This window comes from Lepisosteus oculatus, chromosome 28 (assembly GCF_040954835.1).
Source record: "Lepisosteus oculatus isolate fLepOcu1 chromosome 28, fLepOcu1.hap2, whole genome shotgun sequence".
NCBI classification, from domain to species: Eukaryota; Metazoa; Chordata; class Actinopteri; order Semionotiformes; family Lepisosteidae; genus Lepisosteus; species Lepisosteus oculatus.
Window position 1 is genome coordinate 2,027,417 of NC_090723.1, and position 16,267 is coordinate 2,043,683.

At 39.3% G+C, this 16,267-nt stretch overlaps 1 protein-coding gene across 1 annotated transcript in view; it reads left to right on the forward strand.

Annotated features, from left to right (window-relative positions):
- kcnh6a (potassium voltage-gated channel, subfamily H (eag-related), member 6a) overlaps window positions 1-16,267 on the forward strand; it is a 76,716-nt gene that overhangs the window by 45,017 nt on the left and 15,432 nt on the right. The window contains exons 7-8 of the mRNA XM_015361911.2: window positions 9,050-9,475; window positions 15,785-16,184. Coding sequence (XP_015217397.2) covers window positions 9,050-9,475; window positions 15,785-16,184 — 826 coding nt within the window. The remainder of the gene's footprint in view (window positions 1-9,049; window positions 9,476-15,784; window positions 16,185-16,267) is intronic.

Below are 16,267 nucleotides of genomic sequence, written 5' to 3' on the forward strand. Positions count from 1 at the left end.
TAGTTTTATTGAAGGGTTGTCTGTGATGTCTATAATTTTTATGTGCTTTCTTTTTTGTCTCTTGGCTACAGTGTATCCTCTAATTGGCTTTGTTGATTATCTCTACAATTATGCACTTACCTTACCCTCTCTGAAAATGTCATTGCTTGGGAGAGGGATGTTTCAGATTTTCATCAGACATCATAGGCGACACTATAAGGAAAGAAGCAAATTCAGACAAGGCAAATCAGAAATAAATGAGAGATATGATTATAGATATTGGAATAAAATCTACACAAGATCATGACTCTCTTGTCCTGACAAAGTCCCCAAGCCTTCACTTTCTTAATTAATATAATAATTTTATTAACTGGAACAATTTAACCTACATCCAGACAAAAGAAAGTTTTTTTCAGCTACTTCATGTTGAATCAGGTGTGGCTTTTTAATAGAACAGTATAGAAGGCCATTAAAACGTAAATGATATCCAGTTGATCTGATAATCACTTTGGTTAAGTTAATTGAGAAATTAAAACACTAAAAGCAAGGTCATTATCCCAATATATACCACAGCCAGCAAGCTTTTACACATGATCTGATAAATATTTAAAACCTTGGTAACTACTGTATGTAGGGTGCATTTGGCATGCTTGTGTTGCAAGTGTAATACTTTCTCAGAGTGTGTGTATGTGTATGTTTCATACTGCTGGTGTGAAATGTCTATGCTTTTCAGGAGGGGAGGGGATGGGGGGCGGTCTCTCCTAGTTTGATCTCTCTGCCTCTGTCACTGCTCTCTGTCTCTCTCTCTCATACATCCAAGCCCACCATGAGCTTCAAACAGAAACTCAAGCCTGTAAGTATCCTTACCTCCCTCTTCCTCATCCTCATCTTGGTCCCTGGTTTTCTAAAGATGCTGTAACATTGGAAGCACTGTCTCAGAGGCACTTTTTGCTGTGGTTGCTGTTATAGGGTAATTTTTGTGTGCCATTACAGTTTTGCAACTTCTCAGAACTGCTTAAATCTGGTTTCTTTCTCAAACTTGTTTTAAATTTAGAAAGAATATTTTTTACTACAGTTTAAGGGAGAATGAGCCTAGTCGATCTGTTTGTCAGTGGCAGGAATATTTTGAATTTAGGTGGTAGCTACTGTGGACTATTTTGAATGCTTGCTAAACTATACTAATTGAATGAATATAAATATTATTTTGAAGGTTATATATGTAGATTTATTAATACACTTCATATTTGTTGTATAAATACGTCTAACAAATATGACATTAAAGTAGATCAAAAACCTAAAATTAATTTTAATTGGGCTCAAATGTAATTTTCGTCAGTGGCTATCTTATTAAATGAAGATTGATGTATCAATAAAGGACTGTCCAGAGTGAGAAAAAAATCTTATTTTAGAACGAAAATATTTTGATATCCCTTGGATGCATGTTTTGAAACTGCTCATTAATAGTAGTTAATGAGTTTTATAAATTAAGCGAGCCTTAATGAAGTGTGGATACGGTGATCATGCTCATTTATAAACCTCGGTGTCGGTATTTATAGCTCATTAATTAATATATCCAGCCTTTAACTTAATAAGCTCTCTAGCTTGCAGGATTCTCAGTCAAGGTGTCCATCTTTTAAAGCAATCAGAGCTTCGTATTGATTTGCAAGACTCCAGGCACCAAAATGGATGTTCTCTTCATATAAGAAGACCTGCGGTTATGTTTTTTCATCTGTTGTTTTGTCACAATCTGTTCATCCCTGGCATCTTTTGGCTGCCGTCCATCAAAAATGTAACCGATGGCACGTTGTGCATTGCACTCTTGAAACAACACTGGAGTCATGCTTTTTCACTTTCTCTTGAGGCGCTTTGATTTTTTTCCGACTCACACCCATGAAAAAGAAAGCCCCAGTCTCTCCTGGCGGTCCAGCAGTTCACCAGGAAATCAGACGTCTCATTTATGAGCTGCTTTGTTACCTTGGGAACAATCAGTCTTACAAAGCTCAGGGGAAAGACTTTGAAGAGCACATTTTGTCCAGGAAGGATGAACACCCAAAGCAGCTTCTGTGCAAATGGTTAATGGTAGCTGATGGCACGGTCTTCAAAAACGTGACTCGTGGCTTGGGACTATACTCTGTGAGTCACTGAGTGGCATTTTCAGCTTGGGAAATTCTATGAAAAGTAATAGGAACTTTGCACAAGGGAAATGTTCAGTAACTAAATCTTTGTATATTTTGATTTCTAACCCCAAGGGTCGCCTGTTTTAGTAACAGGGGAAAAAAATAAATCTGTTTAAGGAATTCAGTGAAAGCTGTTGAAAATAAGTCCTATTATTGGATGACCAGATCATGAATGCCGTTTAGTGATCTACAGTAACCTGTGGTTTAGACAAATTTATAGAAAGTCACTATTGAGGACAGTTTGTATATTTCGTTTTCTAGTTTCAAAAACAAATCAGTTTTGAGAACTATAAACTATTTTTATTTATCTGGAAGTCTCCGAAGTATAATATTTATTGCTATAATATTCATTGTAGTTTTTTTTTAAATAAACTTTTCTGTACCTGATTTTTAATTTTGTGATCAAGAAGTACATTCAAGGTTTTGGTTACTGTTGGACTACGTTTTCTCACCTCCAGGTTCTTTAAAAGGACTGCCACCTCTCCAGTCATTGGCAGAGTAGACTGATCATGTGATATGACAGGTAAATGCTAGAGCCCTATAAAAGCCGAAATGTGGCTGTTTGCAAGGGTAGTCTGTTAGGAAGTGGGCATGAAAGCAGACCTCTCTGCTCTCTTAGTAAGTTTAGTCATTAGCTCTGCCTGGGTATTGTTATAGTGGTGACCAACTCAGGAAATCACAAAGCTAATTTGGCAATCGGAGTACCACCACCTGCTATAAAGAAGACCTTCTGATAGAAAGAGTCAGAACAGAGTCATCGGCGACCCAGCTGACAGATTCCTTCAGCCTGTGAAAAACCTGCTGCTGAAGGTGTTGAGATGTTCCAGAGAGCCGAGATGGAGGCTTTGATTATGCTGCCGGTCAGTACGCTATTGTCACTTTGGGCTGTTTCACGTGTCGTCGACCAGCGATTTTCAAAGGAAGAGATTAATTGAGTTTTAATGTAGGAGGTCAGTGAAGTAATGCCTTTGTCACTGTGTTCTCCAGGAAAAGAGGAATTAAGCTTGAACTGAGAAAGTATGTTAAATAGGAAATGCAAGCTGCTACTACGTATTGTTAGCAGGAACAGTGGCAGGATTAGTACTAATGTCACTAACAGCTGCAACAGTAGTAACAGTGCTCTCAATGAAGAAGTACTAAGAAGTACTAGTGGCAGTATTAATGGTAGTATCAGTACTGTCAGTCATAGTAGGAGCAGCAGTAGCAAGTAGTAGCTATAACAGCTGTTGTAGCAGCACCAGTAGAATCGGTGCTTTCAGTAGTAATATTAAAAAAGCCTTGAGTACAGAGCTGCATCAGTGTTTGAGCACTAATGCCAAATTGAAAAGTAAAGAGAAATCAGATCCAACATATCTTCTCTACCGCAGAGCCTCTTCAGGTGTATGCAAAGACAGCACCACTGCGAAAACATTGAATTTTTATTTTATTTTTTTGGGGGGGTTTGCTTTTTTTGACTTACCCTCTGTATTTTCTGTCATAGTCAGAGGGTGTGACTCTGGGGTGACAACAATCATAATTGTAACAATGCACGTCTCTGTGCTGCAATCACAGAATATTACAAGAACTTGACAATGCATTTTGTTCTGATACAGACTGACATCAATAAAATCTTTCAGCACCAAATCAGAACGGGTCCTGGATAAAACAAACAGAGGTACTGTACCTGTATATACAATATATTTAAAGAAACTAATTTTACATTTCAGTGTCAACATAATTTTGAAGTCATTTTGGAGTCAGTGCAGCTGTAACTGCCTTGTAAGAAGCTTTCATTTATTTTTCTCTGTTTGAATGACAGTAGCTCTGCTGGAGGAGTTCTTTAATCACAATGTGCGATGGCTCTTTCTGTGCCATTAGTAACACTCAGGCACTCAGTACTCTGTCTCTGCTAATTAAGGCTGATTGATTGTTTAGTATCAGAGTGATGGATGTTTCAGAAAAATTGCTGCCAGTTATTTTTTTCAAACAAATTTACAATTAAAGTTTCAATACTGAGTTTTTTTAAGGAACTTTTGTTTTAATGGATTTTTCATACAGCATATCCATTCAGTGTTGTTTTTCTTGTACATGCAAATGAGCAACTTGTTTTTGCTTTTTCAGAAACAGTAACAGCATTTGGTTCAGTGAGAACGAGCTGTTTGAAGTCTACTGTAGATCCTGGTGTTACAAGACCAGTGAAGAACATTCTGGTATTTTGCCAAAAAGGGCAAACTTAATGGGCCAGATTCAGAGCTCTGTCATAGACATTTCTGCACAACTGAGGACCACTTAACTGGATGAGTAGTGCTGATTTGTAGTATATCGATTGAAAGATTTGAACTACCACTGCATGACTAGATACTCCGGAGGCCTGCAAGAAGCGAAAATGTCCTACATGAACTAGGGAGTCAGTCTTTAAGAAATCATCTTTTGTTCCTTCTCACATGGAGGATGTACAGTAGCTGATAAGAATCTCAAAAGGATTTTACCTGTTGAATTCTTTGTTGGATTTCTGCATGTGCAGTGGGGGATATAATAACAGTGCTGAATTACTGTAGATGTACTGTACATTACAGTGTATATTTTATGCTATGTATATAATTTGCAGTAATGTCTTAAACGTGCTTAATGTAATAATTTAGAGAACTATGCTGCATAAGCACTATCTTCTCTGATGTAAATTGAAAACAACTTTTTGGCCAGCCTTTCTTCAGGATTAAACACAAGATCATGTGCAAGAGAGGTCAGCCTCTGAGGACTGCACATAATCTCCATTTACTTCTCTGGTCGTGTCTGTGAAGTAGTGAGTTTGACCTTCTGAGCTGAATAGCCATTCTGAGTGAGACAATAAAATCCTTTGTTAAGAGCTGGAGATTGACAATGGAAAGAAGTAAACGTGTATTCGACAGAAAGCATCACGATCCCCTGATGAGGGTAGCTCAAAATGCATTGTTTGACATGCGAGAGTCTATACTTGGTGGCAGTACCATAGGCAGCAAATATACGCGTGAGGCTTTTCTGTGTAAGTTGCGCCTGTTCTTCTTTGCGAATTTTCTCAAGTTCTGTCGAGTTTTGGGGGGATTTTCACCACTTGCCAGGGACTTAGGGATTGGCAGGACCTTTCTTCTTGTTGAACTGCACTTTGTTTTGGACCATTGTCCGGCTCAAAGGGGATTTGTTTCATTCCAGTTGTAGGTCTTTTGCAGACTAAATGTTTTATAACCTTCTCCTGATCTTTGCAACTTTATCCCAAAGTCATTTGGAAAGTTCCTTGCTTTCCATCATCAAATCTTTGCTTGAAACGTACTACTTGTCAGAAGGACCTCACAGAGACGGGTATATTTATTCAAATTCATGGCAGAGGACATTCAGTGAATTGTGTGACTTGTGTGTCAAAGTAATTGTGTGTACCTGTGGTAATTTAGGTTTACCATAGAGAAGGTGGTGATACTTACACAAGCAACTTATTTTTTACATTTCTTTGCAATGTTTTCTAATATTTAACCTTTCACCCATGAAAGCATTCAAGTCTTGATTAAAGATATTCAGTTTAGAAAATGCATACTGTACAGTACCTAGTTCAGGAAAATGTAATGTCATTCGAAGGGAATGCTTTTGCAAGGTACTTAACTCTGTAACCAATATTTAGGGGAGGGTTGCCAAAATGTTGAAATGATATCTTTTCTAAACCATGTGCAGGTTGTTTTGCATTGTCGGTTTGTTTTAGAGAATGTACAGTAGCCCTCATGAAACACACCGAAGGAGAAATGTCAATCCTGACTTCAGTGCTCAAGTGGTTGTGCCCTTGGCCTTTTCTGTGTAACTTCTGTGTAACCACAGAGTTGAAGAGTTTTGTGATATACACTTATTTATACTTTAGGCTGTGCTGAAAAGGCCAGAATGACTTTACCATACATATGAAAGGGAAAGGATCAATCTAATTTAAAAGCTAGTATACAGTTGCACTTATCCGTCAGACTGAAGGGCACAGTCTGATATCACCGTTTGTTGTCTTTCTTGTGTCCTTAGGGCATCAGTATTGTGGCATAATGCTATCTTATACATAGCATTGTATAAAATAGCACAGTATAAATGCATAATGGTCAGTGGGGAGCAGTGGTCTCCAGTCTTAATCCTATTGAACCAAAGGGCCTTCTTTTAATTAAATAACTTTAAACCTGTAATTAACTAACTGTAACCTGCTCTCTTAGTTGCTGTTTAATTATTTTGTTAGAGTTCTTTGGATGAGCAACAGCTGTGATGGAGACAGACAGTGCACGTGACATGGCATATGTATACTTTCAGAATGCTATAGATGAAAAATAATCATCAAATAGCTGTTGGTAGGCATTTAAGGTAATGCATGTCTTTAGATTAAGAGTTGGCAAATGAATAGAAAACAAACAGATAAGGAGTGAATGCTTAAATTAAGGTGACATAATCAGTGCCACAGGGCTCTGTTTTCAGTCAAATGTTCTTTTTAATTTAATTATCATACTAGATTCATGAGAAGGTAGTAAACTAGTCAGCTTCACAGATTATACTGTTAAATTATGTTAAATCTTTTCATTAATTTTAAAATTAGATAAGAAATATTTTTTTAAAGAATAGATTAATATAGGCATTTTCTCTTGTAGTGCAGGTGCCCCAACACGTTGATAAAAATGCAGTTTTTAACCATATCTGTCATTTCAGTTTCTACTGATGATATTCCTGTAGGCTTTCTCCAGTGTAAAAATGAAAGCTAGAGATACAAGAGCTGTTCTGCAGACTGAGTGGGAGGGCCGGAGGACACCTTGTGCCAGTTCTGGCCATGCCCCTAGTGTGATAGAAGGGAGAATAAGAAGTGCTGCTGAGCTAAAGTAATTGCTCACATCATTAACTTTTCTTATGAACTCATTTTGCTTGTGGGACAAAGTTATCGGATCCTTCATCTATCCATCCATGTTTTAACTGCTTCCTCTAATACAGGCCTGTGGGGGAGCTGGAAGCAATGGGCACCAATTCAATTCCAAATACTTCATTCATCCCCAGGGGGGGCAATTTAAGGCAGGATTAACCCTTGACAGGGAAAACAAATACAGACACTCATACACTCACACCAGGGTCAGTTTTCCCAGAAGGCAATTAGCCCACTAGTATTTTTTGGGGGTGTGGGAGGAAAACCATGGCAACACGGGGAGAACAAACAAACTCCACACAGACAGCACCCCAGATCTGGAATTGTGCACAGGGCCCCAGCACCACTGCGCCAACATGCTGCCCCCATGAAATGTCAAGTTATGAGCTAAAACACGTATGAATAAAAAAGTAGCTTGGGAAATCACAGAGATTTCTGCTAGTGGCTGATGTCAGATCATTATGAGCATTGATCAGCCCCATATCTCTGGCTTCTCCATTGTGAGCGCACATAGTGTGTCAGCAGATCCCATGTGTGCTCATTGCTTCACATATACTGAGTGATTGAGACACCTACACTCAGGTTGTGTCTGAACTCCTGGCAGTGTTGTGCATGTTGAAAGTACCTTTGGCAGCACAGTAAGTTTGAGGTTTGTTAGAGCTTAGTGTCTTGGACGGTTTAATAAGACTCAGTTCTATATAAAGCTGAGATTTTTTCTTCATACCATTTGCTGTACTGTCGTAAATGAAAAAAAAAACTTTCTTTTGAACATGTCTGGGACTACAATGTTCTGGGATTTACTTTGAACCCTGTGGTCCCAGTTTAATTGGGAAGATTATATGAGCACTGGAAAGATTCCAAATGATAGGAGCCCATTTGGCCCACTGGGTCTGATCATTCTCTTTTCTCATTCTGTTCAGTTCACCTGTGATGCACAGTGAGATATTATTAGAAAACCTGCTTCAGAAATGATTTGGTGTGTGAAATAAATCTAACATACAGTATGCAGCTAGCTGTTAATTGAAGCCAATACCAAACAGCTGATGTCAGTTCTGTGCACACGCAATTAATTTCATTGCTGATATTGCTTTTTTCTAAAATGAGCAGTCATGTGTGCCTTTCCCCAGCTGCACTGTATGCTAACTATTTCATTTGACTCCATTCTTGAAAGACATTTGTTCTCCCATATTCAGATTGTTTTTAAAATTACTTCTCTTATGAATGATTAATGTAGTTTATTTAGAAATGTTAATATTTTTTTTTAGGTTTACCATGTTTAAAAAGTGTGTTTACTTTGCTAAAGTATCTTTCACTATCCCACTGTGCTTTCTTTTCATTATAGTATTTTTCTCATGATGGAATAGTTTGTGATGTGCATCAGTGTGACCACTTTTTCAAAGGCAATGCTTTTATTTCTCCTGCAACAGGGCATCTCAATATGATGCCCAAATATTGTCAAAATGAAAATGTTTAATGATGTGTATATATACACTATATAATGTGAAATCTACTGCCCTGGAACTGTATTACAACAACAAGAAAACAAATGCACAGGATCTGATGAGATGAGAATACACAGTGAGAGGAGACAGTAGATGGGGGTACTGAATACAGTAGGAGCAGAGGAGTAAAGAACAGAACCAGGTAAGGAAAGGCTCTTCTAAAAAAGGTTTTGAGTCTGGATTTCAAGGAGCTTAGAGAGTTGACTCTTTCATATTCTTAGGGATAGAGTTCCAGAGCTTTGGGGCATAAGAGGAGAATGCCCTGTCACCACTAGAGTGTAGACAGGCTTGGGGTACAGATAGGAGACCACAATTAGAAGAGCAAAGTTTGCAAGGTAGGGAGTAGGACTATAGTAGATTAGAAAGATACTGAGGTTCCAAGCCATGCAGAGCCTTATAGGTAAGCCTGAGGATTTTGAAGTCGACACGAAACCTGACAGGATGCCGGTGCAGAGACTCCAGGACAGGAGTGATTTGATCATTTGCACTAGACCTGGCTTCTCTTTGCACAGGTCCTGTCCCTGGGCGCAGACGTCCTCCCGGAGTACAAGCTCCAGGCACCTCGCATCCACAAGTGGACCATTCTGCACTACAGCCCATTCAAGGCTGTGTGGGACTGGCTCATCCTTCTGCTGGTCATCTACACGGCGGTCTTCACCCCCTACTCAGCCGCCTTCCTCCTCAACGAGCAAGAGGAGGAGCGCCGCCGGAGCTGCGGCTACATCTGCAACCCCCTCAACGTGGTGGACCTCATCGTGGACATCATGTTCATCATCGACATCCTCATCAACTTCCGCACCACCTACGTCAACCACAATGACGAGGTGGTGAGCCACCCGGGCCGCATAGCGGTGCACTACTTCAAGGGCTGGTTCCTCATCGACATCGTGGCCGCCATCCCCTTCGACCTGCTCATCTTCAGGTCCGGCTCCGACGAGGTACTCCGAGCATGGGTGGGGGAGCGGGGGGCGGGCGTCTGGTCATGGGGCGGGGTCCCCCAGGCACTTCCGGATTTAAAAGATGCCACAATACTTAAGTACACCATTCTGTTCTGCCTGCTTATTTCATTTCCCTTTCTTTGTTTTCTGTGCAGAGTGAATCTGTAGCCTCACTCAGGCTGATAATATTAATTCCTTACACTAATACAGTGCTTTACTGGACACTCCACTCAGAGCACTGGACAGATGATGGGGGATCCCCTCCACCACCACCAGTGTGCAGCCCCACCTGGATGATGCAACGGCAGCTATAGTGGGGAGGAGAGCAGAGTGATGAAGGCAGTTCAGAGATGGGGATTATTTGGAGACGTGGTTGGTAAAAGCCAGGGTGAAATTTGTCAAGACACCAGAGTAATACCCTGGGATTTTTAATGCCCATGGAGTGTCAGGACCTTGGTTTTAAATCTCATGCAAAGGACAGCTCCTATTTTACAGTATAGTGTCCCTGTCACTCATTATACTGGAACATTAGGACTCACACAGACTGCAGGGTGAGCGAACCCTACTGTCCCCACTTACACCTCTTCCAGCAGCAACCTTAGTTTTCCCAGTATGTCACCCATCCAGGTGCTGGCCAGGCTCACACCTGCTGAGCTTTCATCGGGTTGCCAGTTGTGATTGTGACCTATTGACTATTGATAAAACCTGTTTTGGTTTTGCAAGACAAAAAAAGAATTTCCATAAAGTGGTAACTTAAAGTGCCCAGAAGAACTCAGTGAGCTTCTACAAAACATAGTATTACCTACAGATCAGAAGGCCTGCTAGTTTTAATGTTCTGTAAAACCTTCTCTGTCAGCCTGCGTCGATATGCTCAGTGTGGTCAATGTACATCGCATCCCATGAAGAACAAATCAAATTTAAAATGTTCCCACTGGAAACACAAATCTATTGCACTGCCATCATCATCACGGGTGCAACTCTTCTTACAATTTAACTTACAGTATCATTATGAAATAACTGAGTTCTGATCAGATGTTAATGAAATGTTAATGGATTCTGAAGACTCGTCTATTTTTAAAATAGATGATATTAACAGAAGTTGGCATCCTGCGTAGTTGGCACGTATAATGCATTTATGGGGTTTATAAGAGCCCTTTTAATCTGTGTTATAAGACTAGTATACTCAAATTGTTTATGGACATTTCAAAATGACATCTTATAACATATTTTTGCTCACATTTATATGTATCAGGTCTCCATAAGACATATTACTTGAATTAATTTCAGACCAACAGAAAAAAGGTACATTGCTTTTACCCACTCAGCAGATGACAATCAAGATTAAATGACTGGAGGTTAAATTTACATTAATTTGTTGTTCTGCGTAGATCGGTGTTCCTCAGCTCTGGGTCTCAGGGGCCATATGGTCATTTGATATTCATCGTTCCTAATTTACTGCTTATTTAACCAAACATTTTTTCTCTTTATAGCTTTGTTTTTCCAAGTTCTAAAACAGATAACAGAACCTTATAAAACCATCAAATCTGCTGGATACCAGTCCCCAAGAGCAGTGCTGAGGAATAATCATGCAGACTTTCATGCTTCACACTCATAGCATGCAGGACAAGAAGCAACTCCTAGGAATTATTTTCATTTTGCCCAGCATCACTCATGTCAGTTGAAGTTTTTAGATCTCTTTCTTTGGGAAGGGTGTGTGCTACATTATGTTCAAAGCTCTGTATAATAGTGAATAATAATAATTATTATTTTTAAAGAGCACTAATTGATATCCACACTGATTGTCACTCTTCTGGAATCCATGCACTCCCCCCAGAGCTCTTAATATCTAATGGAATCAACTGTAACTGTTGAGGGCTTCAGGTTACTCTTCACATCTGCAGGGCTATGGGTTCCCAGGGCCAGCAGTGATCTTGTTTCTCCATTTCCTGCCGTTAAAGGCCTCTGTTAAAGTCAGAGTGACTACTGAGCGTGCTAACTTAACGTCTCAATGGTAGAAGGCGTGCTTAAACGAGTGAGATGAGCTCATTAATGGCTGATTCCCCAATGCTGCGGTGTGGAAAACGAAATGTGGTGATTTTAATATTTAAACGATGTGGGATGTTAATTAGTTGTTAAAGCTTGTAGCTTTCTAATTAACATTCTTTCTAAACCAAACAATTTCATGTGCTGCTTGGTTAACAATATACATTAATTTCCTGTTTTACTCAGACATTGTAGACTCTGTAAAGAAGGTGCTCTGTAGTGTTTTCTTAAAAGAAAGAAATGCAAGAGATTGACTCATCTCATCTGCACTCTATACAACTTGTCTCTTTACGAAGTTAAATTCTATTCAGTTATGTACATGCTATTCTAAAAGTGTCCCTAAAGATTATACAGTAAGAACATTTTGTTTTAGATTAGTTTTACAGAAGTACAGTGCATTATTTTACAGCTGACAGCTGTTTCTTTCATCGAAAACAAGTATAGATTCATTATAGACTATAAATGCATTATAGACTGGTGTTTATGAACTGTGAATACCACCCTATTTGTTTCTACTTTCTATGTATATAGACGAAAGATGGGTTGAATGTGCATGTACGTGTCTAAGCTTTCAGATGCAGATAGCATATGTGTGAGGACCAGACATTGTGAAAAAATGTTCTCGAGACATTACATGCGAAACTGGTGATGTAAGAACCAGTGAGGTTTTCATAACACAAATTCCTGTTGTAGACACATTATGTCTTCTTTGAAATTCTTAAAATGGCAAAACTCTAAAGTAAAATGAGTGTCCAGTTGAGGTCCTCACAAGTGCAAAAATAAAATCCTGAGGCTCTGTATGAGTGTGTGTTCAAAAGCCTGTGGTGTGTATCAAAGCCTGTGGGAGTGAGCATTCTGGTTCTTTATTTTCTGTCTTTATTAAGGCTGTGATGAACAGGAGAGCCAGTACCTTGCTCTAGGGGACCAGAACTGTTTCCCACAGCCCAGCCTGTTATTTCATACAGCTGAGATTACACTGGCATCTCCTGGCACTGTATTTCTTTACATTGGGGAGACAGAAAGGCCCTGTCATACAGAGCTCAAATGCTTCTGTGCCAAGCACTCAGTAAATTCCCAAACCCATTTTTTAGCTTCATTCCCTGATCTTGGAAGTGTGGTTAGTCTTGATATTAAAGCAGTCCCCAGTGTACTGTGACTGGTATGGTTTGTTGAACAAGTCAACCTTAAAGGGCACTGCAAAGTTTGTATGTTGAAGTGTTTTTTTTTTTATTTTTAGGAATTTTTGTCTTTGTTACTTGATATTTAAAATCTGGAAGTGTACAATACCAAGGAGCAGCGGAAAATGAGCATTTTAGTATCTGAAAACACTATGATGCAAACATTTGATCTCAACAGTATTTGAACATAATGAGACAAAGAAACAATCTTCTCATTTGAATACAGAACAGAATACTCATCAGGGAGTACAGCTCTCCAGTCTTCCCTCAGTGAGAAATTATCTTTCACTGAAACTAAATTTTCACTATGAGAACTCAATCTGCCTCTACTCCGCCTCACAGTCGGAGAGCACATTTTGCGTTCTACATTTTGGGGGGAATGTTGTAAATTTACTGAGATATTAATTTGTCTTAATATTGGTGTTGCAGAGTTCTGTGTTTTGCAAAATTTTGTTAAAAATCCAGCCAACATTCACTTTGAGCAGCTACAGGAGGGCTGCATATCTGTAAGGCCTACTTTTCAAAGTATCTGTGTAACTAACTGCTGACCTCTCCATCTCAGTTAGCAGTCCTGGTGGTAATTTATTAGTATCTTTAAAAATAAAGCTTTTTGAATAGCAGCATTGGGTTGATGACATAAACATTAGGTGCTTTTATGTTGTTTCTGTGGAATCTGGGATTTTTAATACAGATATGAGAGTCTATTATTGTTTTAGTTGTAAGAATGAGTTGAAACCTTTTGCATTTCTTCTTTAATGACTTTAAATTATTATTAAAATTATTTCATTCAAACAGGGGTTAATTCATTAAAAAATATTTCCACAAGGTAGCCATAGACTGTCCTTATCATTATTATTGTTATTATAATCATCACAACATGATGACAATGTTCTTTTCTCCTGTTATACTATAGTAGATGTGAGAAATGTTAAAGTTAAAATCTTTGCTGGTTATGTGAGATAAAAGCTCTGCTTGTTTGTGAGGAAGCCAGTGACTATACTGGATGGTTATTGACAGGTCCCTTCTTCCTAGTGACTAATTCAAGGAGAGGATGGGTCCCATAGGGCAGATAGGTTTGGGCCTAGCAGATCAGCAGTGCTGGTTTATCTGCGCCTTGCCATCTGTGATTGGCAGGTAGAACAGATAAAGGGATTAAAGACCGCCTGATAAAACTCTTTCACAACTCTGACTCATCTTATCAGACTTCCCCAAAACACAGGCTCAGATCAAAGCTCAGAAAGACCACACATCAAAGGAAATGCACTGAAATTGTACAGATCGGCATTTGCCTGCCTGTTCTTTTTCACAGCTATGCCTTTGTTTTCCTAAGAAAATAATTAAAAACTGTTTTTATATATATATATAATATCACAGTGTCAGTAAGAATACTATCTTATATAAGAGCGTAAGAAAAAGAGATGACAACCAAAAAAAAAACACTTCTTTTTTGGGTATTAGTAGCTCATTCAAGCTACTAATCCAAGATAGTGTTCTTTGCTGGAAACCTCTTCAATAAAGTGTCCTAGCATTTTGTTCCAGATACTTATGACTCTTTTTGTAAGAAAGTGCCTCCTGATTTGTTCCTAAATGTGCCTGCGACCCTTGATTACTTGTAAGCTTAAATTATTTCCATTGATTTACTTTTACAATATCTTTCAGGGTTCTGAAAAGATGGCTCACTCATAATCTTTCCATCGCTGTGTCTAGTGCTCTGTATCCGTAATCTGATTACCTGCGTTGATCTAAGTGCTTTGTGAGCACTGATGCTGAATGTTGTCTTCCTAGAGCTACTGAGACATTAAAACTCATCAGTCACCCCTGGGTGAAAGGCTTTGAGCTCTCCTTGTATATAATCTACATCCCAAACAGGGATCAGAAATTTCGCAGTACTCAGAAATGTCAGCTTGGACCCACTGAGTGGCTCCACCTCTGCTCAGGGAGAACCACTGTTGGTTCAGCTCTATCATCCAGGTTCCCCTGAGCACAAAGAACACACACCTTAATTCTATGGACTTAACAAAAAGTACTTTGGTGATTAAAAAATAAAATTAAAAAAGCAGAAATGTCATTTTTACTTGGGCGGAGTGAAAAAAATCTACTAATATTTACTGTTCTATTGGTCATTAAATTAAAGTGGTCTTTAAAGAGAAAATTTCCCAAGATTTTTCACCATTCCATGTCCTGTATTAAAGCATGGTGAACCAAAAAATATGAATAGCTATTTAATCACAAAAGCCTTTATTTGATCATATATTCCTGATAATATATATTAGCAAATAATGGCAGTGATTTGGTCCTTGAATTTTAAGACCTATGAATGTAGCTTAAGAACCACCAGTTAATTGCACTAGCAAGGCCCAGTTAGGCCCAAGGACTAACTGTTGCAAGCTATTTCCTTTAGAGACACATTTCCTTGCTGTTTCAGAGCTGGTTGATTAGGAACAAGTAAAGGTTTATTCCATGCTGAAGAGAGAAGAAAAAAAACAACAACTTTTAGGCTGTGGAGCCTTCTTCGGATGGTTAAATTGTATCTTCTCTCCTCTTTCACTGCAGTAAAATTAAGTTGTCTGATTTTATAGTACTGACCTGGATGACAATACTCACTGGAGCACCACAAACAGGACAAAGGCACAGGATTTTGCTGCATTTTACTGATGTGTTTTAATTTAAGGAAACAAATATAGGTATTAAATATGTTATTAAATGAACTACATCATTATTAATTAATAATTATTTTGTGATACAAAGTAGCCTACCAGGATTGTAACATTAAACATTGTTTCTTGACTTAAAAGTATAGTTATGAGGCAATTAACTACTGCTAGGTCAATATTTTTCCATTTTTCTGTGAAAGTTTCCTTTCTACTGGTGCGCTCCTTTAGTCTCTACATTTAATTTTTTACATACTACATTATTTACCATTCCTGAGGTCAAGGGAAAGCATCAGAAACTTGTCCAGAGGAATGGCAAAGAGGGGGTGTCAATGTAGTTAACTGCCTTCTAACTGTCTCTGTAGGTGAGCTGCTGCAGGTACTGCTTTCCACTCAGTGTCTTGGTTGCTCTCCATTACTTCCCCCTTCCTTCCCAGACCACCACTCTGATTGGCCTCCTGAAGACGGCCCGGCTGCTGCGATTGGTGCGCGTGGCGCGGAAGCTGGACCGCTACTCAGAGTACGGCGCAGCGGTGCTGTTCCTGCTCATGTGCACCTTCGCCCTCATCGCCCACTGGCTGGCCTGCATCTGGTATGCCATCGGCAACGTGGAGCGCCCTTACATGGACAACAAGATCGGCTGGCTGGACAACCTGGCCGATCAGATTGGGAAACACTACAACGACAGCGATGTGAGGTCGGGCCCCACCATCAAGGACAAGTATGTGACAGCACTCTACTTCACCTTCAGCAGCCTGACCAGCGTGGGCTTTGGGAACGTCTCGCCCAACACCAACTCTGAGAAGATCTTCTCTATCTGCGTCATGCTCATTGGCTGTAAGACCTCCTTTTCCCCCTTTACTTCTCTTTGCTCACTTCTTGTCTCATCACCAGTCCATTATGATAACTGGCATGTGTTA